We start from the raw sequence: 26,185 nt of genomic DNA on the forward strand, positions 1-26,185 counted from the left end.
AGGTTTTGTAGTCGAAAAAGTTTCACCTCCTGTTGTTCGGATGATGAAGAGAAACAGACGAAAACTTCGTTTTCTCTTGATCTCGTCGTGATCAAACTCTGTGGAGAGGAGTTCATTTAAGGTGTCAAGTCTCGGAGCTCACAGGGTCCAGCCAGCCGGAGCCTAAGTTGAGTTTCGCGCGTCGAATGACTCGAGTCTGTCTCACCGGAGCCTTCTTCATTTCCTGGTTGGCTAGTAGAGTAAATTCGCATGAAGCATAGTTTTTGTTGACTCCGGTTAGATCCGACGTGAACCAGTTCGATCCCAGAAAGCGTACAGCCCATCACTCCAGTCCCATTCTTCCTGGTTAAGTCTTTCCAGCATACGCGTGTAACTGTACGGGAATGGCGAGGCACATTAGCCATCATTACCTTCGCAAGCAGCCCAATCCCATTAAGAAAAGCCAATTTGACTGACGTCTTCGACTTAGGGAGATGTGCCCATGTTCTTCTAATTAATATATACAGATACTTGTGCATTGAACCTGGACCTCTCATCCTTCTCAGGAGGCGCAATCGAGTCCCCTGGTCCTCCGCCCCTTGGACGCCACCAAAGAGCGAGCAACCCCTTTCGTGCCCGCGCTTGCTTACTCCGTTTTCGCTTCCCCTTTCTGCCTTCTAAATTCGTCTACTTTGTGGTGCCGCCGTTGGATCAAAGAAAACCACAGCTTCTTAACACCTCCCCATCCTTCCCTACTCAGCGCAACGACCGCAATGGCTTTAGCTTCCGCCTCCGCCGCCGCTTCCTCCTCCTTCGCAACGAATCCACAGCGCTTCTCCTCTTCCAAATCTCATCCCTCGCCCAAATCCCCTCCTCCCCCCTTTCCCCTCTCCTTCAACATCCGCCCCTCCCGTTGCCCCGCCGTCTGCTCCTCATCCGCTTCCTCGCCCTTCACCGAGGCGCACTCCGCTGCCAGGTACCGACGAGATAGCTGGGTCTACGAACCCGCCTCGTCTTCTTCGCCTTTCTCCGCCCAATGCCATTCCAGCAGCGTTGACGACAGGGAGAACGAGATCGCCCTTCAGTTGCCTGAGCTCAAGAAGCTCCTCGAAGCTCTCAGGGCCGCCAGGCAGGCTGGCGGCGGCGGCGGCGGTAGTGCTAGGCCGGGGAGCGTCGCGCTGGTGGGGACGGGGCCGGGGGATCCGGACCTGCTGACGCTTAAGGCGGTGCGAGCGATTGAGAAGGCCGATCTCATCCTCTATGATCGGTTGGTGTCCAATGATGTGCTGGGTTTGGTCAGAGCTGATGCTAGATTGCTCTATGTCGGAAAGACTGCCGGGTACCACAGTCGAACTCAGGTTCGTCACTGCTTTTGAATGGAAGATCCTTCTTCTCAGCTCACACTGTATTCTACCGGTTGCAATTAGTGACCGATCAAATGTGTATCATTTTCACTGGTCTCGGATGTTCTTTACTTCTTTGCTTATTACTGTAGGAGGAGATTCATGAGCTGCTTCTGAGCTTCGCTGAGGCAGGTGCCAATGTGGTGAGACTGAAAGGAGGAGATCCTCTGGTGAGTTTTCTCTGCATTTTACTCGTTGTGAAGGATTAGGGTAAGCTATATCTGGACCATTTAAAGAACATCAAAGGAATTTTATTTCATTTTAGTATTTAGTTTAAGTGCATGGATATTGATAGTGATGTTGGTGATCACTAGTTTATATCAGACTGTTCCAAGTATATCTGTGCTTATTCCAAGTATATTCATGTTGGAGTCGTCTGATGTGATCCTAATCCTGCAATGTTTTGAGAGGCCAAAATTATGGATATAGAAAAAAAGTTACAACATCCCCTTTTCTCTTTGATTCTTACCTTGCAGATCATCTCTGATTATCCAATTAAAACTGAATAGGATAAATGTAAATGTTACCTCAGGACACCTTATTTCAACTTGGTGATGTTCATGAAAATATGAAGGGATTTTTGCAAAAAAAAATTGTACATGCTTCATGATGCTATGTTAAATCTTTTATAGGATGTATATGTTGGTTGATATATTATTACGCTGCAAAAGTCGAAACTAACATAGTTGAAGCTAGATTGAGAGAAATGAAAACAGAATGACTGTCATATATGTAGGGATGGAGTTTCAACTGTCAGCTATCTATTATCTTGGTAGGAAAAGCCCACAGCTAACTGATACTTAAGACACCTGATGCAAGTCATTTTTTTTTGTCACACAAGCAACTTCCTCCACCTAGCTTCTTTAAAAGAGAAATGGAGAAAAAGTGCTTCTGTCAGAAATCAGAGCATGTCCATACCTAAGGTTAAGAAACACTGCCAACTGCTGATTCAGACTTGTTTCTTGCACAAACTTATAATCCTTAACTTCTCTTGCTGTGGATTGGGCTTTAAGTTTGTCACAGCAATGATTGCTGATTGTACATTTTATTTTAGATATTTGGTAGAGGTGGAGAGGAAATGGATTTTTTACAGCAACAAGGAATCAGTGTCAAGGTTATTCCAGGTATGGAAACTTCTAACTCAACTAACTGTTTATATGAATTAAATTTGTTGACCATGTGTGATTATATTGTCATTTATTCAGGAATAACTTCTGCTTCTGGAATAGCCGCAGAGCTTGGAATTCCACTCACACACAGAGGTGTTGCAAATAGGTAAGTGTAACTTTACCCAGAATGATTCATTTGAATGATTAAATGCAATTGCATGTTTCCTGCTGAATTCTATTAGCTTCGTTTTTCCGGAGGGCTGGACATGTTATCGTTGGATGCTTTGCACCTCTTTGTAACCAAAATATAGCGAATGAAGTCTCATCTTGAATGGATCAATTGTTAGTTGTGGTAGAATCGTGTTAGTTTTTCATGGACGCCTGTCTTTCTGGTGCCGTTTACAGTGACCTGTTCACCTCTGGAACCAACTTGTGAATATTTTTTGAAGTGAAAATTATGATTATCAAATCCCTTTTTTTACAAACATATCTCCTATTATTTTTTGTTAAGGCCTAGGTTATTGATTTCATTCCTGTAGATTTCATTATGCTGCCACACTTAGTTAATGGCTAATGATGTTGCATGGTAATATAGTTAATTTTGAGGACCTTAATCAGTCGCAACGGGTTGCAATGGCCAAATTTGATACATCTGCTAAGGGCTCTGATGCCTCAACTGTGCCTCTTGAATTTGCAATTGTTTTTTTGACTGTTTTACTATTAGTCTAATCATGTATTCAGATGTACTTTGGTTTCTCTCCTTTGATTTAAACTCATGAAAGGAAAGAAAAAGGAAACTCTTGACCCAACAATAGTTCTCATTTACTCGTTTTAAGTTCGAGATATCATCGTGCTGATTTGGCCATAGAATAAGCAGATAAAGTTTTAAAGACCTTTATTCATTCAAATTTTCATTTCTGGAAGAAACTTTACATGGTGATCACTGAATTTGTGTTTGACTTTTATTAAACTCCATAGTCCATACTATACAAATTGCAAATCAAATTGATCTGCATAGGCTCCAAATGTAGTATGTCCATATCATTCTGGTTGTCATGAATTTTTTATGTGGATAAAGTTTTTCATTAGTTTAACCACTGACAAAGCAAACATAAACTAGTAATGTAGTTTTTTGTTATTTGCAATTTGATGAATTAGTTTTCCCCATAAACACCTTTTGTTTAGTAATGCAGGTTTTGTCATCAGTTACTGCTCTAGCTAGTTTTATCCATTTCATAAATTATGTTCGTATTCTTAATGTTTGTTCTTTACTGCAGTGTTAGATTTCTGACTGGGCATTCGAGGAATGGAGGTACAGATCCTTTATATGTCGCAGAAAGTGCTGCTGACCCTGAATCTACTTTGGTTGTCTACATGGGTTTATCGACCCTATCAGCTCTTTCTTCAAAATTGATAAATCATGGGTTACCGCCAAATACTCCAGCTGTTGCAGTGGAACGAGGTACTACACCTCAGCAGCGAATGGTAAGTGCTCTAGTAGTTCCATTGAAACAATAAATTCAGTTTATAAGATTACTAAAAATTTGATTTGTGCTGAAGGTATCTTCCAATGGTAAATAGATTATTGTCCTTTATCACAGGTATTTTCCATGCTGAATAATCTTGCAAATGAGGTTAGACTAGCAGAGTTAATTTCCCCAACTCTAATTATCATCGGCAAGGTCGTGAGCCTATCACCATTTTGGCCTCAATCTTCTGAAGAAACTGTCATTTCCCTCGGAGAAGATGCGGAAATAGGAATAGCTTCGTCTTTTTCACAGATTTGGAACTCTGAAAACATTGTGTGATGACTCTTCTATGCTCCCTCTTCAAAGCAATAAATTGGTGTGATGGCTCTTCTATGCTCCCTCTTCAAAGCATCATGCCCATCCAAGTGACCGTGTTAGGATGCCGAGAAAAGATAGTTCATCATCAAGATGGAGAAGGCACCTCAAGAGTTTCTTTTAGTACATTCATCAACATTGTAATCGGCCATTTTTAACAGATAAATGAGCTGAATTCTACTGTATTTCTTCATTTTGAGTGATAGCTGAGTGCCATTTCCGATGTTGGTGACGAGTGATTTTTATTTCTTTTTTTTTTTAGAAAATTTGGGGGCTTAGATAGAGAAAAAAAAAAAAATTCTTGGATAAGACACTGCAAAATGTATCACTCTTATTTATTGAAGAAAATTTGAGGCTTACAGAGAAGAAATCATTCTTGGAGAAATGCTCTCATATTTACTGTCAAATATAAACAATGATGCAGTATGTTCTCCTTTGCCAGGTCGAGAGTAGCGGGAAGAGGCAGATCAATGGTAGATGCATTGACTGCAGGAGCCCAAAGGAAGCTCGTGACGCCTCCTCGCATAAGGACACTTTTGTTCCTCTCTCCCTGTACATGACATGAGAGTGAAACCATCAAAAGGAGCACATCAATGACGAAGGGGAATCCAGAAAAACTTGGCGGTGAAACGGGCATGCAGTCAAATCCTGCGGTAGAGGAGGTCGCCATTCAACCTCACCTACAGCGAGAATGTACGTGAAATCTAGCGTGTGGTTCATATGATTCACCTGATCCTTTCCATTCTTTTGTCACGAGAGCTGCAGCTCTCTAATGGCGTCGACGTGGGGAGCATGTGACCAGAGTGCAAGAAGACGATGGACCATCATAAGTAATCATACCACCCACAGTTTTTCCACAGGTTTGTGGAATGACAGACTGTAATAACCATTCAAAGGCTTCGGCAATGGAGGTGTGCACAGTTCATGTCGAGCAGAGAGAGAGAGAGAGAGAGAGAGAGAGAGATCGATGCATCTTCTTCATGGTAATTGTTGAAAGGTCTTCCTCGTGCTAATGGTATTATCACAAGGCAAGCTTGCAGGAGGGACGACAAAATTGTAAATGTGGAGTTACGCCAGGCAGCAAGCTGGATTTGGAGTCTTTTGTCCTCTCGTCGTCTTTCTCTCTCGAACCTCCTCATTCTCATCTGCATCTTCTCCCATTAATCCCATATTAGTGCAGGGGTCTTTCCGTATCGGGATTGCCTCCCATGCATTCCTCTGCTTTGGAAGACAACCCTGCACCCTTCTCTCGCTTGCTTTCCCTCTACTGCTCTCTTCCGTTCTCACGGCTTTGCCGAGCTTGCTTTCTCTCTCTCCCTTCAGCTTTAAGACCACAAAGAGATGAGAAGAGAAGACACCAACCTCGAAGCTCAAGGGGAAATAGTTCTTCTTCGTCTCGCCTCACCTTCCTTTCGAGTAAAGGGAAACTTGATTGAAAGAAAAAAATCCTGAGGATTGATTCCTTTAGGGTAGGAAATACTTATTGGATTGATTTGGACTCCATTTAGTTCTTACAATCATTCTTTCCATAGATCTAAATCCAACTCACTTGTAATTCTTCTCGAATCTTCACAGAGCTACTCTTTGCTTCTCACATTTGCTTTGGTTCTTCGATTCTTCGCTCGCATCTTTTCTTCCCAGTTTTACTCCGTCGGCTTCTTTAAGGAACCCCCCTGTGGGCTGGAAAGCCCTTCACTTGGTCACCGAAGCATCTTCAAGATTAGGCCATCAAAATTGGTACGTCTCTTTCTCGTCTACTTTTTTTAGGATCTGTTACGTGATCAGCAATTTCGGATTTTGAAGGACGAAACCGATGTATTGCCGATGTTCCATCGAAAAGCCTCGGTTTTGGTGATTCACTGGCAATGAATTCTTTTTTTGGTGCTGCAGATTTGAGTTATGTTTTCGACCGAAAAATGTCATGAATTTAGATATAAAATTCTGAGTTTGGCTTGCATCGTATGCATTTGGGGGAAAAGGAAGGTGATTTAGGGTTCATGGAAAGATAACATCACGCTCTTTGTTCCAGGAAGGGAAATGTGGCCTGTTAATTCTCTAAATGCTGAATTATGGGAGAAGACACCAGTCTTTGGCCTGAGAGTTTGGGTTGTGATTGGCATCTCCGTTGGTGTATTGATTGTGTTCATCCTCTCCATCCTGTCCGTATGGGTCACATCTCGCCAGAAGACATCAAGGAGCTTCGACGAACTCCCGGTATCTCAAATCCCCAGTGTCTCCAAGGAAATTACAGTAGACAGAGTTGGACCACAGAGTGTCGCTCAGACTCCTCATGAGCATCAGACGCATTGCTTCTCCTCCTATGACTCCGACAAGACGATGATGTCTAGTGATGCTGACAACATGAGCCAATGCAGCTCAATTCACCACAATGACAGGGACGCAAGTTCATATTCTGGTGACGAAGGTAGTTCAGGACATGCTAGAAGACCACATTCACCATACAGCCTTGTTTCTGCGTCTCCTTTGATCGGTTTGCCGGAGTTCTCACATCTGGGATGGGGTCACTGGTTTACTCTACGGGATCTGGAGAATGCGACGGATCGTTTCTCCAAGGAGAACGTGACTGGGGAGGGTGGATATGGAGTCGTTTATCGAGGTCGTCTTGTTAATGGCACTGAAGTTGCAGTCAAGAGGCTTCTGAACAATCTGTAAGTTACTGACTTAACACTGATCACAGACATTGTGCTTTCAGAATTATCAGCTAATTATTCTATGCTCGATTTGGGATTTCCAGGGGACAAGCAGAGAAGGAATTCAGAGCGGAAGCGGAAGCTATTGGCCATGTCCGGCACAAGAATCTGGTCAGGCTTTTGGGTTACTGCATCGAAGGAACTCACAGGTGAAGAAATAGATTTAACTATGCTTTTAGAAATCTTATTTTTACTTGTTAAACTGGTCTGATAAATGCACGATTAATCGGAGACGAAGAAGTATGGCACACTAATGAACTCCTAACATGTGTAGGATGCTTGTGTACGAGTATGTCACCAATGGAAACTTGGAGCAATGGCTTCATGGAGCTTTGCAACAACACGGTGTTCTTAGTTGGGAGAATCGCATGAAGGTTATCGTCGGCACTGCAAAGGGGTAAGTCTGTGACTTCGCATCGACACAAATATTAATGGTTGTTGATCGAATTCGGGCAATTGTATGGCTTGCAGACTCGCCTATTTGCATGAAGCCGTCGAACCGAAGGTTGTGCACCGCGATATAAAATCAAGTAACATCTTGATCGATGCAGAATATGATGCAAAGATCTCTGACTTCGGATTGGCTAAGCTCTTGGGTTCAGGCAAAAGCCACCTTACTACCAGAGTGATGGGAACATTTGGGTGCATTGACGTCTTCTTCTCTGTGCCTTACTTAGATCCAAAGAACAATCCATACTTAAAAATTCTCTTCTCACTTCAGGTATGTGGCTCCTGAATACGCTAATACCGGACTGGTGAACGAGAAGAGCGATGTTTACAGTTTCGGAGTGCTGTTACTGGAAACTGTGAGTGGCAGGGAACCCATAGATCATGGCAGGCCTGCAAACGAGGTACAAGAGTTCTTTCGAATTCCTTGGTGGGTGTTGTTTCTCCTGCTCTGATCATGGCAATGTCGTCGTCTCTGTGCATTTTATTTAACAGGTGAATCTTGTGGAGTGGCTTAAACAGATGGTCGGGAATAGGAGAACAGAGGAGGTGGTGGATCCAAATCTCAGAGGCTAAACCCTCTGAGATGTGTCGATCCTGACTCTAGCAAGAGACCCAACATGGGTCAGGTTGTTCGAATGCTAGAAGCAGATGAAGTCAGTTTAAATCTTTCATCTTCTTTCAGTTTATAGGTTCCATGGCAGAATGAATCACTGATGACCACTTATGTTCTCCACTGAGTAGGATCGGCAAAGCCGACGGAGCCATTCAAGAAACATGGAGATTGAATCTATGAAGAAGAGCAACAGTTTGAGTGACTAAGCATCGAGAAGAAGAGACGATTCAGAAGATCCATTATATATGTATATTTTGCTGAGGAGAAAACAGAGAAGGAACATGTAATGTAAGTTTTGGACTCATCAGGCATGAGAACTCGGTCACTCTTCAGATGTATTCGTAGACGCAGTTACCGAAACCTGCAAAAGCGATGGGTCAAACGGGCGTAAGTGCTGCAGATGAAGAAGCTGCTCATGAGAAGAAGACGACGCGAGCGCACTCACTGGGGTCGGTCGTCACGACGAGGGCCGAGTTCTTGAAGTAGCAGTTCCAGTAGTTCCGGCCCCTGGACTGGTAGTAGAGGTTCATGGCGATGGAGGCGTGGGAGATGAGGTTGTCTGGGTAGAAACATGCGCACCCCCGCTGCAGGATGCTGCAGTCCACTTGAGAGCAGGCGTAGTTCAGGTTCGCGGTGAGGGTGGCTTCGTCGGAAGAAGGCTTCGCCACGCACCATGTTTTCTGCGAACAGCACTAGGAAGCAATCAATCTAGCCGCTGCTGAATGGGTGAGTGGTTCCGGAATTTACCTGTCCCTGCGCCCGCGCGAGAGGCACAGAGAGGAGGAGTAGGAGAGCGAGGTAGAGAGCAGGGAGGGAGAGGAAGGTGGATTCTGCTCTCGGAGCCATGGCCAGCGCAGGGGGGAAGGGCTCTTGATTTGCTTTGGGTGAGGTGAGGAAGAAGAGAGGGGGAGGGGATTTAAAGGGTGACGGTGGCGGAAGCGAAACGGTAAGAGTCTGCAACGGCTATATTCTCCACCATTTGTCTCGGCGCGGAGGGGGAACAGGGAAGACGAAGCGGCGGCGTCTCCGAGAGAGACGAGAAATGCGCCGCCTTGGCGACGCCGTTATGGTGTGAAGACGCCACCATATTTAGTGCAGGAGTAGCTGCAGATTGAGTCATTATGTCACTCGATTCGCACGTTTCAGGTGACATCGAGTAGATTAATTATATATTTTTTATAATTAAATTTTTTAAATATTTTAATATTTATATTTTTAAATATTATATTGATATCAGATAAAAATAAAATATTTAATCTTATTTTTTTCTTACGTCATTGATTCTACTTATGAAAATACTATAGGGTTTATCATTGAACATGTACAGACTCTATCTCATTTCGATTTATCATTGAGTACGTACGATATTTTCATCAGTAGAGTTGACGACGTGAAGAGAAACGAAATTAAATATTTTATGCAAACTTGGGAGTGATCGAGCCAACTACTAAATGAAATGAGCATAGCACCAACCTGACTCGATTGGGAGGTCCCAAGAATTTCTAAAAAATATATAAAAATATAATTTATAAATAATTTTTGAGAGATTAAATTTCTTGATTTAAAAAAGTTATAATAAGAAGAAAAAGAATTTGAAGTGGGAGAACATAGTGATCTCTACTGATTTGACCACAGAACATTATTTGAACGTTGATATTGTGAGAACGTTGGGTTTCCACTGAAACCTAACTTGTTCATGTGTCATCGTCGACCGTAAGCTCCATTTTTGGTGTCATCTTGCGACTGGTCGTCTACTTCGGGCTGTATAACAATTCACGAAGTGGAATTCTGACCTTCACTCGATCACCAGTACTTTTGTTTTCCTCCTCTTCTTCTCCTCCTCTGATGCGATCGGTCGACCACCCGTTGCCACGACGAGTTCGTGACGCTCTCTCTTCCTTTCGAGCTCTTTTTGACCACTTCCTTCCGTCCCTCACCTAATCTTCTCCCCTCCGCGAATCGCATTCCATCACGTAACCCCACCCGGCACCCATCAGACCATCGAGGTGGACCGAACTTCCATTCATGGTGAAGAAGAATCCAAATGACGGTGTTGACGAGAAATAGAGAGTCCCATAGACAACCGCGTGAGACTACATGTCTATTTCTCATCAGTCGCTCTCTCTCTCACCTTCCTGTCGCCTTCCATTCGCTGCTGGTATATGAAAGCCTTAGGAAGAGAGACGCAGGCCTTCGTTGTGAGATCGATGGCAGGGAGGAAACGAGAGTGGTTAAGGAAGAGAACGGTGGCGATGACCACCGGGAAAGAGGGTGGGTGGAGGCACAGGGTCCGCGTCTTCTCGGCGGCATGGAGGCGATGGAGGCAGCACCGCCACCCCGCCCCTCGCCTCCTTCTCCTACTCGACGCAGCCGCCTACTACGTTCTCTGGGTCGTCGAGGCCGTTGCCGTCGTCGCCACGCTCTGCTTCTTCTACCTTCGCTTCGGGTTCCGCCTATGAGTGAGACGCTCGTTTGGTGTATCGCGACATGCGATCGACACGTCGATTACAAGGCCGCGTCGTAGTTAGATTCTGAAGAGAAACCATTTGCTGTTGGTCGCGTACGTCCTGTATCCGTTGTGCTTCTCTTGGATGCTATAATTGCTGCACATTAAGCTCGCTCTATATCTATATATTGGAAGAGATGCAGCTATGGAAGAGAGCACATTTGCATGGGAACAAACTCGGAATGTGTTGTTTTGATGTTGTCTGGAAGTTTAACTTGGATTCCATATTGCCTCATCCATTTTGGTCCCTCCACCAACTCTTCATAGTGTTTAATCAAGAAACAAGAGCGAGGAGAGAGTATTGACATCTGTTCTTCGAGTGTTGTAATGTCTAAAGGAGGAAAAGAGATTTGATTGGTTGGGAGGGAGGGAGGGATTTTTATTTTGACAAACATGATTGTATCTTATATCTTAGTATTCCAATTTTATCGAAGGATAGAAAATATGTGTATCTTGTATTTTGTTTCGGTTCATCCCTACAAAACAATGATGCATTGATTCCTGTCTGAGTTTAGTGTAAGATTGATTAAAATTAATGATCATACAATTTGAATAATTGTGATTAAGGATAAGGGTTGCTTGTCCCCATAGCACAATATATATATTTTTTACCTTAACTATTATTACTTGGATTAAAAAATTAAGTAGTATCTAGGTTATTTTCTTATTCTTGATGAATGCATCAAAATGTTTTGGTCATGTCAGACATATTAGATTTTTTTTTTTCATTTTAGGTGGATGCACCACATACAAAAGGTAAACTGTAGTCGAGTCGAGTACTTTGGATGTTTTTTTATCTTCGTAGGATGCATCACGTATAGAAGAGATGCTTTAATCGTGTTAGGTGTTTCGGATTTTTTTTTTAATCTTATAGGAATACATTATTGTAGTTATTGTAGAAACACATATGTGACTTACAAGTCAAGTTGGGTGTTTCAAATATTTCTTTTATTTTGAACGAATGCATCACGTATCAATAAGATGCCTTAGTCGTTTGTCGTATGAGGCACTTCATTTTTTTTTCATATCCTAGATAAATATATTTTGCATAGGTTCATGGGTTCTTGTCGTAGAGACGTAATAGAGGGAGCACCACCACCACAACCCTTGCATCCTTCTCCTCGTCGATACCGTTTGTTTACTACGGTCTATGGGTCATCGAAGCTAATTGTCATCGTCGTCATGCTATATTATTTGCTCACCATTACACTACGGGATTATGTATCCGACACAATGTTTATTTTAGAATTTTGATTATTATAACTCGTATTAGAAAATGATCAAATAGTATTTTAATTATTTTTTTGATTTTTCATAAGGGGACAAATCAAGCAAAAGAGGATGCTTTGGTCGTGCTGGGTGTAGTTGATATTTTTTCATCCGAATGAATGTATCACATGCAGAAAACATTTTGATCATGTCGAGCGTATCAAATATTCTTTTTTTTTTTTTATCTTGAGTAGATGGATCACAAAGGATGCCTTAATCATATTCGACACTTTATATTTTTTAATCATAAATGGATGTTTTGATTACGTTGAGTGATTCATATATTTGTTTAGCTTGGGCAAACAATAACTCGCAAAAGGGAACACTTCAGTCAAGTCGAGTGCTTCATATCTTTTTTATCCTCGGTAGATACAAAAGATATACTACGACAGCCTTCAATGTTTCAAAGTAGTTGACTTAGATGGATCGGGATGTTATAGACTCAGATGGGCAGAGAGATGATTAACCTAGATTCTCGAGATGATAGAAGATGAGATTAAGGATATTCATTTTTATCACTTCTTAGTGATATATTCTTATCACTTCTTAGTTATGTATTTCTTTTATCTTTTAGTGATATATTTTTAAATTGGAGATCTTGATAGTCACTTCAATGAGGTAATTCTAGTAGGTACAAAACTCATTTAGCATGGAGAACCTCTTGAACGTAAGGTTCTCCATGCTCATTAAAGACGAGGTCGTCTACACCTTTGCATCATATGTCAAAATCAGGTGAAATTGAAACCAACATGAACCAAAAAATTATGAAGATTGACCCATTTTTCATAGCTTCGACTGTCGACGTACCTACATAGGTTTAAACTCTAGCATGAAAAGCAGCAGTTCGATGAAATACTATTATTATGAAAGAATATAACAAATTTGTTCTAGAATTTATTGTTATATCAAAAGAACAAAGAAATTCATCAAGCAGCAGAAATGATATGATGAATACCCCAAACAAAAAAAACAAAAAAAAAAGCAACACGTACCTGCATTCAACTTTTGTCTTGAGTGTGGCATCGCGAAAGATAATTGGTCACTTCATTCAAAGCTGCAATTGCGCATTTATTAGCCATTGGATTATTGTATTGCCTTTTTCTGTGGTCAAATAAATTGGTTACCTGGGAGGCGTCGGAAATCAGGTTCTATTCCATCTCCATTAATGTCCTTGTAATTTGGTGTGACATATTTTCCAATGGTGACAACCACACCAGATCCATCATCAAGCTCATAAACAGATTGTATTAAGCCCTGCATGTCATTGGTTGAGTGCACATCCTGATGTGTGGAAATAGGCATAGAGAAGGAAGGCTTGTTCAAACCTTGCCAAAAGTCCTTTCTCCCACAAGAACAGCTTTGCAATTATCATGAAGTGCTGTAGCAACCTATAAAACAAGTTGTTTCATTGCACCGATGCACTTTAAGCATGAGATCTTTATCATCATAGGGAGTAGGAGATTTGGACAACTTACTATTTCACTTGCACTTGCAGTCCTGTTATTTACCAGAACCTGCATGAAAACTGTCATTGATTAGCCTCCATGCATGTCATCATTGAGCTCCTAAAAATCCAGGAGAAAAAGAAGTATGCAATAGCTTATTTCTCAAACAACTCATACAACATGATGAGGAGCACACCCAAGCTTTAAGTCTTATTCATTGCCTCACATATCTCGTGGATGTAGAATGTAATCTAAGCTAAAAATTATTGAATGGTAAGCATTCTATGCAGTCACAAAAAAGAAAGGTGGGTAGGGATATATGTACATTTCACCATACAAAAAATTCAAGAGATCAGTAAGTTTGGGTATGTAATTGTTCAGAATGATGACAAAATTTAGTTTGGGCATGCAATGACAGAAGTTTATAGGAGCCACTGTGCAACTTATGGATTTTGTAGGAGATTAGAATGTTCTAAAGCCAATGAATGGGTTCACAATACTTATCACTATGCTCTTTACAGAGATAACAATTCATTCTTCTAAGAGTAACTTTCAAGTACCCCATGAATTTGTTCAATTTATAAAAGGATGTTCTACGTTTCACCATGGAAGTCAAATATTGGCACGTGATTAAACCATCCCAAGGAGTAATGATGACCTCACCAAGCTAATATCACCTAATAAAGAAATCAAATTTTGCACATGCAAAGACAATCAACAATTGAAGGAAGAACTACAATAGCCACCCATGAGGCTCTCACCATAGCAAGAATGGGCATTGTAACAACTTTTAATTAGATTCTCATAAGAGTCTTCCAAGAATATTGCATATCCTATATCGTGTTAGCTTAGTCAATTTTTATAACAATGTATTTCAAGTTTCCTTCAATGGTAATGCAGTCATCTCATCTGAAAAAAAGCTAAGTTGCATCCTATATGACAAGTTTCAATCTATAGTATATACTCAAAAAGCCAGAACTGTAAAAATGTTCAATACCAAAGAATAGTGAAGGTTCATAGCAATAAGAAAGTCAGTCAGTGTATCTACTCATCTCACTTGTCAAACTATGACATTACATACTTCACTAGGATTGTTACAAAAATTAGTCTATGGAGTACTGTTCAACTATGGCTTTAGAGTTCATGGTATCACGCGAACAATAAAAAAAGGCTAACATTAAACTATGTTAATTAAAAGCAAAGAAACAAGACTGAAAAGAAAAACATACAATCAGAGGACTGGTAATGAAGGGAGCACTTTCTGCAACAATACTTTTCTGGACTTGAGGATCCCTACCGACTGTATGGATAACCTGAAATAAGCCCAAGACAGTAAATCATATTGTACGTACAACAAGAATAGAAATTTAAGTTAAACCTTCCAAAATGTAGAAATATTAATATTTAAAATCATAATATAAATTTCATCTTGAAACTACTGTATAACCAATCTAGATAAGATTTGTTCAAACAAAGCTGAGAAAAGTATGACAGAAATGCATGTTCTTTTTTTTTTAAATAATACTTAAATCATTTTTCCTGTGACATTGACCAAGATATTAACCTTTTGCAAGTTCTTTTTTCCATTAGTGCAATATGGTTGTTATGATAGAACCAAGATCTATCATTTTGATCAGAGGTTAAATAAATCATCAAAACAAGAATTAGCCTAAAAAGATTAGGACATTTCTTAGAAAATGGAATCTCCATGGATGTGAATAAAATGAAACACTTTCTTTCATATATTCGTACAATTGAGAATTAATTTTTTTTGTTGGAAGAAAGAAGAATTAAAGAAGCAAAATATTTAAAATTTGTATCTTATTTAATTACAACCAATCCAAATAGTCAATCAATAGTACTACTTGCTTTACTTCCTTGGCCCATACCAGAAGCCATGAACAAAAATATAAATAAAAAGATACAATTTTCCTCAATATAAATGCTCTTATTGACCCATTCACTTCCCTGCTGCCTAATCCAGTATATTGGACAACAATCAAGCATCCAACCCATTCACTTCCCTGCTGCCTAATCCAGTATATTGGACAACAATCAAGCATCCAACCCATTCACTTCCCTGCTGCCTAATCCAGTATATTGGACAACAATCAAGCATCCAACTTCTAAGTTTAAAACACTAAGGCAATTTTGGGAATTCAGGTTAGGAAGCATAGTGATGAATGAAGATGACAAATGCTATATGTATCAACAACAATCACACAAAAATTTGTGACAACAAGGTATAGGCAAACAAAGCTACTCTCATGAACTTACTGATTACAGCAACATAGTCACTTAAGTGCAATGTAGTGATAAACTGATTAAAAACCCTTGTAAGATTATTTGTTTTTGTAATAAATTGAAGTAGGCAAAGCTTCCAAATTTTATGTGGACATGAATTAAATGGATTTGCATTATTAACCTGGATGTGGTCAATCCCAACCGCTATGGACCAAAATTGGCAACATTCAACCCAAATGCACCAAATTGCCACAGATTTGATATCTAGGCCTCAAAAACAGTCAAAATCGGTCCACGCCAATTAGATCAGCAGACACATCAATTCCTGGTGATCCCAGTTGGATATGCCAAAAACAATGGCTTGAAAGAGACCAAGGTAAGAATGGACATATTTAAGAACTAGCTCAAGAGACCATTTCAAACATCACCACAAGTCCAAACTTCTTTTGTCACACCCTAAAGTATCCCACATTGCATTTTTGGCTTAAGTTTGTGATAGTATATGTCACTAATCACCCCCCAAAGAGCAACCTTTGATTAAACCTTTTTGAGGCTTAGCCAACATGGTAACTGAAGCTCTGTCACTATCCAATACAAGATTTGTAACCATTCATGGTTTGTAGGACATATTGGAAAATTTTGCATATTCAGTGAAATTTTGGTTTGACAGAGATGAGTACCAGGTAGGATAGCAGTGGTGTCATGGACCATAGTGCCTCTGGACCCCACATCACCTACAAGAGAACCTATTAGTCCACGCACCCCTGCTTTACCTACAGGAATTTTTGACAGACTGTGATGTGATAGAATGTGGCATGTGTTTGACTTGATGAAAGCATTAGGATCTAGTTAAAAAGATTGTAACATCTCAAAATAGTCCCATCTTGCCTATATGCTAAGGATTTTGCAATGGAATTAGAGTCACCACTCACCTCAAAAACAACCTTCGGTGTATTCCTTTGGGGGGGCTTTTTGAGTTGCGACATCTTTAGGGATCAAATCCAACAAAATTAAAGCTTAAGCCAGATCAGGCCCCACTCGAAGCAAGGAGTCAAGATTCTAGCAGTCATATATTGGTAGTCTTTCCTAGCAAGTAGGGGCATTTCTATTAGATGGACTTCCTATCAGATAACAACACTTTGAGAAAACCACCTAAGAATTCAGCAACTAAAAATCATAATCAGGAAGAATTAAACGATTTATGGGAAAGATAGACAACTTGCCTTGCTCCCAAGTTTCTTAATGAAGCTACCATCCAAATGAACCTCAAGTTACATTGTCATGGTCTGTGAAACCATGCCAGCAAGAAAAAGATAGTATGAGCTTGAGGAAACTACCATCGAAGACATAGAAAAAGAAAAGAACGCAAGAACAATAACAAAAAAGTGTTTCTATTTTAATGATGATAAAAATATTATAAAATATATTAGCAGAACAATTTGGTTACCTACCGTTTCTCCTTTGTTCAAGAAAAGCTTCGAAACCTCAATTCCAGCCTAGGAAAACAACTACACTGTTAGGTTTGAGAAACCAAAAAATATCAGTTCCACTGTCTTTCAAGACCAATATGCTGATAAAATGGCATGTCACAATTGACAACATACAAGTTGCTAGGACATGTAAAATGAGTTTCTATAGAACACAAGATACTGAAAACATTCTGATTTTCACTTATAATTTCTTAAATGATACACAAATCAGGCAGGAATTAAGAAAAGCATAAAAAATTAATGATCAGAAGCAAATTTTACAGTACTGACAAGGAACTGTAGTATAGTGAAAAATTGCATTCCATGAAGCATATTGATATGCTGTAGTGCTTATACTTGTATGCCATCAGTGCATTTGTTCTTCACTCAAAAGTCACACCATAGAGATTACATGGAAACATAATACTCATTGACATAAAAGGATGGTTATCGATCTAAAGGAAGGCTTATGACCAATAGAATCAATGAATTTTTTCTTTATTTTCCTTTCAGTTCTCCATTAATTTTTTTTCCTTAAGGTGCAGCTACACGCGACCACTTCAACTGTAACATAACCTTTTACACCAACAATCAATAAGTTGACTGTAGAAGGGTGATGATAACAATTTGTAAGAAAGTTTACAGTGTTCAACCAAGATCCCTATTGCAATGACAACAGCATAAGGGCCCCTTTTCTTTCCTATTGCTCCCAAGTTTGACCAACTAAACTAGTAAACTTCAACTTTTTTGTAACTTCTACATTCCAAATTTTTACATAGTTAGATTGTTCTAGGTTTTAGATTAAGTAGGACTAAAATTGAATATATGAGATGCAATTTTAGTAATACTAGGAATAGGCAAAAGAATACAGTTAAGTTGGATGGGAAAGATATTCCTTTAAGTAGAAACTTTAGGTATCTTGAATTAATTATTCAATAAAATAAAAAAATTGATTGTAATAACAAGATGGTTAAAATGACAAGGGAGCGTCAAGAGTTTTGTGTGATCACCGGATACCTTTGAGACAAAAAAAAATTTATAAGATAGTTGTGAAACCAACTGTGTTTTATGGCTCTGAATGTTGGACAATTAAAAAACAATATATATAAAAAGTTTGTGTTGTTGAGATGAAAATATTGAGATGGATATATGAAGTTACTAGAAAAGATAGAAAAAGAATATTTTAATTTGTGAACAACTAGGTATCGCTTTAATAGATGATAAGATGAGAGAATCATTTAAAATGGTATGAGCATGTGCTTAAAAGACCTATGGATGCAGTAGTTAGAAGAAACGAAATGATTAAAGTTAATGGTAAGAGGAGAGATAGGGGAAGATCTAAAAAACCTCAATAGAAACTATAAATAAATATGTAAATGTTCTAAACTTAATTAAATATATGACTTTTTACATATCTCAATGATGATAAAAGATCCATATAGATCCCAAATAGTTGGGACTTACGACTTTATTGTTGTTATTATATGGTCTAAGCCACATTCTAGTATTCTACATTTTTAAGGTTTCCTTTAGCAGAGGTCCATGTTCAGCCAAAAATCCCAATCAGACAGAACTACCAAAAGGTAACTATCTTATTACCTTGCCTAAGGAAAACTTATCACTCTCTGAGTCTTTATATTGTGCTAAGATTTAAAGAACATTTTCAAATACAAAAATATTAAATGAAGAAGAGTGGGAAATATCAAATTTGATACTCAAGAAATTTCCATAAGAAAACAATGAGTTCAAGGAAAGAATCAATTTCCCAAAAAAATTAAAGATAATATAACAGCTCAAGAAACCAAGTTGACAAGGACATACAGGGAGAAAAAAAATCTCTTCTATGAATTGTCAAGTATAATGGTAAAATTTTCAATGTTACTTCAAATATAGGGGATCTTTTAACACCAGAGCACTGACAGCAGAGATAAAAGTCTTGTTCAAGTGGGGTAAAAGGAAGTTTATACAATATTTCTAAAACAATCTAACTTCTATACCAGTATTGACACATGGCCTTCCATGGCCAGTGACATAAATCACCAAAGATGAGTCTCATACATGTAATGTAACACATATAAGATACATCCTATTCAACCTATTTAAAAGTGTGACCGGTGACATAAATCACCAAAGATAGAGTCTCATACATGTAATGTAACACATATAAGATACATCCTATTCAACCTATTTAAATGCGTTGTCTGTTTGCAGACAATTGAACCCAATCTAAATTGGACAATCCTAGCTAATCTAAACTGATCTTACACATGAGAGAGGACAAACCAGGCATGTTAAGGGAAAACCAGGATACTTTGGTCAATCATGATGTGGAATAGTAACAGTGAATTTGTTTCAACTTTCAATCTTCTCGGCAATAATCCAGTCAATAAGAGTTGCCAACAAAGATGTGAAATGATAAAATCAAAAATCAAGTAATCCATCACTTCAAGAATGATAAAGTTTAATAGTTTAGTTACAGCACTGACTTTACTGATTAAAGTAATTGGCTGAGTGACCACAAAGACTTGGAAACTGGTATACCTGCACAAGACCACCAAGATTATCCTTAAGATCCAAAATAAAGTACGATGCCCCAGCAGTTTGAAGACGTTTTAATGCTGCATATGGAGAAGTATATAAATCACAACTCCAAATCCCTATATAAACTAGGTGAAGTTGAAATTGAATAAATGAATTTTACTGGAAAATCCTATATATGAATGCATGACTTTCCAAATCAATTTGAGGAAATAGTAAAAACATAATAAATTCATTATTATACTTTTCTGAAATTATTAAAAGCAGGGATCTGGCATACCAATAACCAAATCTTTTTTTGCCAATGCATTGAATTCTTTTATATGTATGTATCCAACTGAGATGTCTCCATCATCAAATTTTTCCAGACGATAGAAAACAGGAGAACGAGCAACAAGTTGTCTTTCAACCTTCATAGACTGGATAGGGCCACAATTTCCATGTTTAACCTACAAGTAAGGTTAGATGAGTTTGCAATTTATAATAATTCCATCGAATTAATCATATGCATTGATTGTAGCACAACCTCAATTGTAACAAATGTTTCGTGTGGACCTTGTAGCAGAGAGGAAACATCAAATGCTGACCTCCCTCTTACATCTACACCATTAACTGACAAAAGCTCATCACCCTTTACAAAAACACATAAAATTGAATGAGCAACAATAGTCAACTAACGCTGGAAGAAGCACCTGCTTTCATCATAATAAGATAACCTAAAGATCAACATAATCCGTGGTAACTAGATGAATACGTGTAAGACAAACAATACTGTAAGGTGAGACTCTAAATCAAGATCACGTGTGTCAAAAGGAACACATAAAACTAACAAAAAGTTAGGATCTTCCACAGACCACAGTTTAGCTTTCTGAATATATCCATAGGTAAAACTATAACACATTTTGCATACTTCTATCTTATATTGTTCAAATATGATTCCATTGAGATTATTTTGTATACAAAAGTGTGAATTTCAATATCCTTCACGACATCACATGCAAATAGCCAGTCCTACGACTTCCATCATGCCATTTCTCATTAAAACAATGAGAAGAAGATGAGTTTTCAAGAGATGCAAACATGTACTTCAATTTTTAATAAATATCTCCAAAACTGGAGAAGAAACATATAGAAGTTAAATCAAACAAAATAATAGATGTAGTTTTTAAGTAGGAATATCTTAATTCTCTATGATTACTTTCTTTTTAGAATGTAAAATAGAACATATGCAAAAGACTGTCTGCTTCTCATTCTATTCTTTATATGACAAATCACACATTTGTCACATTGATAACCAGATCTATAGTAAATTGCATAGCTCTAATTGGAAGAAAGAGGTTGTCATATACAATATTTTCAACAACAATTTTCTACTAATGCAGACAAAGAGCAGTGGAATCTTTGTTATGAATCGCCATGTATTGCTACTCAGTACTTAGTAATCAAAGCAATATACAAGGACTAAGTCACAAACTGGAAAAAGATCAATTGCTAAATTTAACTGTAAAACAAAGTGATATAAACATAATGACTCCTGGTCCAAATTATTGCAAAAAATATAACAGTGTACTCAATCCCCCCAGTGAAATTAAGAGGAAACAATGAGGAATTAGACGTCAAAATAAACAATACCTTGGGGAGAGGTAGGTTATATGTTTCAACCATATGACATGATCCTTTGACTGGTATCAATTTCTGATGAGTAATAATCAAAAGTACTTGGGGAATTAATTAATAGTTATATGTATTATATAGTCAAATGACAAGGATATCTAGAAGAGGATTATGTTTCACCAAGGTAACTCTGTTTGCCTGTCTAGAACTACACACTACATTGACCATATAGGTGAATGACAAACATATGCAGCATGCTCAACTGACCTAAAAAGCATAAATAGAATGAAAAATTACCTGTCTCACTCCAGCAGAATAAGCAGGACCATCTAGTATAATCCCCAGAACCTTCATCTTTACAGTACCTTTATCATCAGGAACTTCCCTCAGATTTATTCCAATCCCAGTAACATCATACTTTGCCATCTTTGAGAACTTTGATCAACGATAAAAGTACCATATGCCAACAAACATGAAAATTGCAATCCTTGTCATTATACACAGAAATGAGATTGTCATGAGTTGGTCAAAAAGGAAGTACAATTTAAATTGATCCAAAGCAACCAGAGAATTCATTCAAAAGCACATATGAACAGGTAGATAATGTTGCTCAGTCACAAGTTTGACAATCAATGAATAATTCAGCTAGACTAGTAAAACAAAAGAAAATTGGAAAATAAAATAAAATGATAAATCAAGCAAAAGTTTAGCAAAGATTCGTTAAAAATATAAAAGGAGTGATTACAAAAAGAAAATTATTTGATATTTATGAATATTCCTATAAATGAAAAAAAAAAGACCAACAATGAAATACCTCCATTGAGATATGAATTGACAGTTCCCATAGATTTATTTTAGTTAGACATATCACAAATTTAGTGCTAATTTACATAGCATTGAACTGACAGAAATAATAGTCTTCAAAAGAACTCCATTTTCAAGAGACGAGGAACTCCATTTACAAAGCAAAATGATAACATTGTTTGCACACTAGAACCAATTTGTATCTCTGAGCCCTATTACAAGTGCAACCTTGAAGAACAGACTATGCAAAGTAAAAGTGCATTATACAAAACACCAAGCATGAACTGGAAATATTCGCATTAAAGCAATGAATCTACCATAGAGTAAGATTCTAAGCACTCATCTAATGGAAAAGATACTCACAGAAGTGCATAATTAATCATTTTCAGATAAAGATTTGTTGATCTCGATTAAGTCTCAGCATTTCCCTCCTGAACTCTCTGGTGAAAAGTTGAGAAATGTACTCATATAACTCTATTCTAGGTGTTAAAAGTTATAAGACACCTAACTTTTGGGCAAAATTAGGTAATTATTCACTTTTTATGATGACTTTTTCTTAATGACAACAAATTCATGATCAAAATAACAAAGAAAAGAAACCTGTGGACTATAGAATGACAGATATGCTACGTGCTTATTAGCATCACTTACTTCTGCAGGATAAAGAAACCGGGTATAGGGATCACCCAGACTAGCCAGCATCTTCTTGATTACATCATGAGCTCTGGATCTTGTTTGTATTTTGCTATCAAGGATGTCTTGTTTCTTTTGCTATGTCAACAAAAATAGTTTTTAGAAAACATTGAAGATGCTCGTATTTATAAGTAGAAATGAAAAAAAGAAAATGGACTTTTGTCATATAAGCATAGTAACTAATTGAAGACTTCAAGTATCAGATGTTCAAAAGAAGTCCGTGGATTTGATATGCTAAGCAAAATTAGAAAGGGTAATGCCATGGATGAGACTCGCATCAATATGAGGTCTTGGAGTGATCAATGTATATAGTATTACCCCAAGTAGAGAGCCTAACTTTGTACCTCAAAATCTGATCATCCTGGCTACAGGATAGTAACCTTCCATGGTGACAAGACCCACCCTCTTATAAGTTGAGTGACAAATTAATATTGCAGCAAGCTTGCTCACTCGATCACACAGAAAATAAGAAATTTATTTTGTTATCTTACTGATTAAATGACCACAAACTTCTTCTGCTTGAATCATGTCATTCTAATCAAGTCCCTTCTGATTTTTTATTTGTACTTTCTTTCATTCTCTTTGTTAGTCACCATCCATTTGCAAGTGCTATGATCATTCACAAATATAATTATTTCTTTCTAAATTATTTCTAAGTATTCCTATCTTCTGGTTCTCTTTTTTGTCTCTCAAAACAAACCTTGAGTTTTACTGAATAAACCACTTAAATTTGCTAATGGCGATATTATATTAGCCAGTTCCTATTGCTATGTCTTCAATTATGGCATCTAGTACACCTCCTCTAAGACCTCTGAATGGTCAAGCCATTCTTCATGACATTTCTTACTAACTTGGAAGAAGTTGAACACAGAATAGATAGCTTGAATAATTGAAAATATATGGAGATAATTGTGTTCTTGATGGAAACTTATGTTAAGCTTTCTGATTTACCTCTTTGTTTCCTCAATTAGCAAATCCAATTTGCATAGCAGACATCTACTGGATAGGATGACAAGATACTCAAACTTAGCTACGCATTCTTTCTTCCGAACAGGGTGATCAATAGTGCCAATTAATTAGCAACTGAATCATAAATTTTGTTCCTCGTTTCTGTCACATACCGTATACATAACACTTGAATAACTCACCCATCTCATTGTCCACAGAAACTTTCTTCAAATGTCTCTTCTCCACTTCCAATCTCTTCATTTCTCTCATTAATATATTGTATTAATATTAAAAGAATTACGACTACGCTCGACCATAGTAATTAACGATATGACTCAGAACTACTCAAGAATACATGCCTACCACTGACTTGATGATTCTGCATCAGATTACATCAAGATCAAGAAAACCAAGAAACAAACGCATCTACGTTAGCCCTGAAATATTTCTTCCCCTTAACCAAGAAAATCTTAGAGAGAGAGAGAGAGACGATAGTTCAAATGATACCATCCAATTCTCTGGGGACCAAGAGCGGCCCCCGGCGTCCGGAAGGAAGCTCTCGTTGACGACCTCCCACGCCTCCTCGACAAGGCCCTCGTTCGTGATCGATTCCGGCAGCACATCAGTGGAGGCCATCTCGCCATCATCTTCTCGACAGAGGTCAGAGGTGGGCGGCGGGAGATCAACCTGCGACGGAATCTCGACGGCCGCGGCGTCAAAGAGGGAAAGCGAGGCGGCGAGGGAGAATGAGAGGGCACCGGCAACCGCCCGGAGAAGAATATTCTGGAAGCATCGCGAGATTCGCTTGCCGGGATCGTCGACCTGCTGCTTGCGACTCTTGATACCAAGAGTGCAATTAATGGAGTAGGGGGAGGAGGCCATCGATAGGGGCTGGGTTCTCGGTGGAGTTCGCGGTGCCGGTGGCGGCAGGGGGAGTGAGCAAGAAGAGATCGACCTCATCGTTATGTTGTCCCGAGACGATTGGTTTCCTTCCAATCACTCGTATCAGTGGAGTCGCGAAGAAAAAGGAAAATGCCAGGGAAAAAAATTGGGCGAATTTCTTAAAAGAAAATAAAAAAACTATTGTTTTTTTCTAAGAGCTACTTTAGTAAATCAGTTCTTGGATTTTAGATGAATAACAAGGAGAATATCATCGGTTATGATAAACGTTACTCTCTTTCTATTTATCCACTTATACAAAGGTCAAATATAAAGATAAGTAGACTTTATCGCATACATAGATAAAAGGTTAACGAGTATTTGTTAGGGATAATCGAAGGTTATCTTTCTATAAAATATTTTATAAAATATTTCATCAATCAAATATAAAAGTTCATATTCAATACACTGAAAAAGGAGATCACTTTTTTATCACTCCACTCACCTATCTCGAGTTATCAACTTGAACATCGGAGGGATTGAGTTAGAAAATTTCTCTCAATCTCGATCTTCGTGTATATGGTACATCAAGAGCTCGATGTTTTCACTTGGGAGGTACCTTAAATAATCCTGCACATATAGGTCTGGACCACGACAAATTGACTAGGATTTTAGTAAATTCTTCTTATAATATTTTTGGCATTAGGAGGATCCAATGTCGTAGGAGCACCCGCCTATAGACCATCTCAATGAATGCTCAAGTAAATATATTTTACTCTTGAGCCACAATACTTTTACCCAAGGGGGGCAGCAACCATTCTTTCTGCACATAAGTGCATCAACCTTGATGCAGACATTGATGCGACACTAGTATCTATTCAACAATTCAAGCCTCTCACCCCTAGGGATGACCCCGAGCAACATACTTGTCCCTGATATGATGTTCTTAGATCTCACTCAAGAAGTGTAGATACTAATAGGCATGATGTAGGTCATCGCTTTGCTTTTTCCCTAGTTAGCCCAACAAGTGACACCACTAGCTCAGTCGTAGTCACCAACTCAATCGCCACCAACATGAGCACTCATCGATTTTGAAATTCAATGGATCGCACCACCACTCTACCCTATCTAAATCCGAGGCATAGTCGGTGGAGTCGACGAAGGATTTCCTATAAGTCCAACTATAGCAGATGGATCAATATCTGGAGAAGATGCGATGATAATTATAATAATAAAAAGGGAAAGTGTTGATCGACCTCATCTCAGGTTGGTCACTATTCATCTAAAAGAAACCAATTCCAATGAATTTTCGCCTCTTATCTTTGGAGGTGCTAGATGATAGTGCTGACTCAATGGAGCACATTGTAACCTTTCATGCCCAAATATTATTATATGATACTTCGGATACCCTAATATATTGTACCTTCCTAATCATATTAAGAGGCTTAACAGATGAATGGTATGTCTACTTGAAGTCGCTTTCCATCAGTTCTTTTGCTTAGCTCGCAAGCGAATTTGAACTTCACTTCATCATGAATGTACACCTATAATTATCAATAGCAATACTCCTTAAACTCAGGTAAAGGGAGGAAGAAACACTCGCAATCATCATTATTTAATTCATGAGCGAGATTTGAGGCATGCTAGACTTTATCATTCATAATACA

The 26,185-nt window shown here is 38.5% G+C and overlaps 3 protein-coding genes and 1 pseudogene across 8 annotated transcripts; 2 read left to right on the forward strand and 2 right to left on the reverse strand.

Annotated features, from left to right (window-relative positions):
• The first annotated feature begins 548 nt into the window (after positions 1-548).
• On the forward strand, positions 549-4,694 carry LOC103989206 (S-adenosyl-L-methionine-dependent uroporphyrinogen III methyltransferase, chloroplastic). The gene is made up of 6 exons (XM_009408001.3): positions 549-1,337; positions 1,475-1,552; positions 2,437-2,506; positions 2,588-2,657; positions 3,769-3,976; positions 4,093-4,694. Exons 1-6 carry the CDS (start codon positions 753-755, stop codon positions 4,297-4,299), a joined length of 1,218 nt encoding a protein of 405 aa, XP_009406276.2. The 5' UTR covers positions 549-752; the 3' UTR covers positions 4,300-4,694.
• A 140-nt stretch (positions 4,695-4,834) lies between these two features.
• LOC135586646 (probable receptor-like protein kinase At2g42960) lies at positions 4,835-8,441 on the forward strand (annotated as a pseudogene).
• On the reverse strand, positions 8,336-9,177 carry LOC135615489 (glucan endo-1,3-beta-D-glucosidase-like). Of its 2 annotated transcripts, none has more exons than XM_065114054.1 (3): positions 8,857-9,177; positions 8,555-8,801; positions 8,336-8,470 (listed from the first exon to the last, which is right to left on the reverse strand). In XM_065114054.1, the coding sequence occupies exons 1-3, from the start codon at positions 8,953-8,955 to the stop codon at positions 8,439-8,441; spliced, it is 378 nt and encodes a 125-aa protein (XP_064970126.1). In that variant the 5' UTR covers positions 8,956-9,177; the 3' UTR covers positions 8,336-8,438. The 2 variants fall into 2 exon arrangements, with proteins under 2 accessions (XP_064970126.1, XP_064970127.1); XM_065114055.1 differs by having other exon boundaries at positions 8,555-8,789; positions 8,857-9,167.
• Positions 9,178-12,634: 3,457 nt separating this feature from the next.
• On the reverse strand, positions 12,635-24,654 carry LOC135580926 (carboxyl-terminal-processing peptidase 1, chloroplastic-like). 5 transcript variants are annotated; one of them, XM_065114060.1, is made up of 13 exons: positions 24,147-24,653; positions 22,650-22,769; positions 21,492-21,629; positions 20,107-20,211; positions 19,861-20,029; positions 19,584-19,660; positions 17,025-17,069; positions 14,559-14,642; positions 13,360-13,398; positions 13,210-13,272; positions 13,009-13,138; positions 12,877-12,926; positions 12,635-12,691 (listed from the first exon to the last, which is right to left on the reverse strand). In XM_065114060.1, exons 1-12 carry the CDS (start codon positions 24,597-24,599, stop codon positions 12,883-12,885), a joined length of 1,467 nt encoding a protein of 488 aa, XP_064970132.1. In that variant the 5' UTR covers positions 24,600-24,653; the 3' UTR covers positions 12,635-12,691; positions 12,877-12,882. The 5 variants fall into 5 exon arrangements, with proteins under 5 accessions (XP_064970132.1, XP_064970129.1, XP_064970130.1 ...); XM_065114057.1 differs by having other exon boundaries at positions 12,877-12,938; XM_065114058.1 differs by lacking the exon at positions 12,635-12,691 and having other exon boundaries at positions 12,728-12,938; positions 22,650-22,763; positions 24,147-24,654.
• Between the last annotated feature and the right edge of the window lie 1,531 nt (positions 24,655-26,185).

Source organism: Musa acuminata, chromosome BXJ2-6 (assembly GCF_036884655.1).
Source record: "Musa acuminata AAA Group cultivar baxijiao chromosome BXJ2-6, Cavendish_Baxijiao_AAA, whole genome shotgun sequence".
Classification (NCBI taxonomy): domain Eukaryota; kingdom Viridiplantae; phylum Streptophyta; class Magnoliopsida; order Zingiberales; family Musaceae; genus Musa; species Musa acuminata.

What these genes read in the sequence shown, in the direction of transcription:
- LOC135580926 (XM_065114057.1), bottom strand. Translation starts at nt 24,599, where the DNA reads ATGAGGTCGATCTCTTCTTGCTCACTCCCCCTGCCGCCACCGGCACCG. An exon ending in GGTCCCCAGAGAATTGGATG is followed by an intron (nt 22,770 to 24,146) that starts GTATCATTTGAA and finishes TTGTTGACATAG; the next exon opens with CAAAAGAAACAAGACATCCT. An exon ending in ATCTTGGTGGTCTTGTGCAG is followed by an intron (nt 17,070 to 19,583) that starts GTATACCAGTTT and finishes TTGTTTTCCTAG; the next exon opens with GCTGGAATTGAGGTTTCGAA.
- LOC135615489 (XM_065114054.1), bottom strand. Translation starts at nt 8,955, where the DNA reads ATGGCTCCGAGAGCAGAATCCACCTTCCTCTCCCTCCCTGCTCTCTAC. An exon ending in TCGCGCGGGCGCAGGGACAG is followed by an intron (nt 8,802 to 8,856) that starts GTAAATTCCGGA and finishes ATTGCTTCCTAG; the next exon opens with TGCTGTTCGCAGAAAACATG. An exon ending in CGTCGTGACGACCGACCCCA is followed by an intron (nt 8,471 to 8,554) that starts GTGAGTGCGCTC and finishes TCGCTTTTGCAG; the next exon opens with GTTTCGGTAACTGCGTCTAC.
- LOC103989206 (XM_009408001.3), top strand. Translation starts at nt 753, where the DNA reads ATGGCTTTAGCTTCCGCCTCCGCCGCCGCTTCCTCCTCCTTCGCAACG. An exon ending in TGAAAGGAGGAGATCCTCTG is followed by an intron (nt 1,553 to 2,436) that starts GTGAGTTTTCTC and finishes ATTTTATTTTAG; the next exon opens with ATATTTGGTAGAGGTGGAGA. An exon ending in CACAGAGGTGTTGCAAATAG is followed by an intron (nt 2,658 to 3,768) that starts GTAAGTGTAACT and finishes TCTTTACTGCAG; the next exon opens with TGTTAGATTTCTGACTGGGC.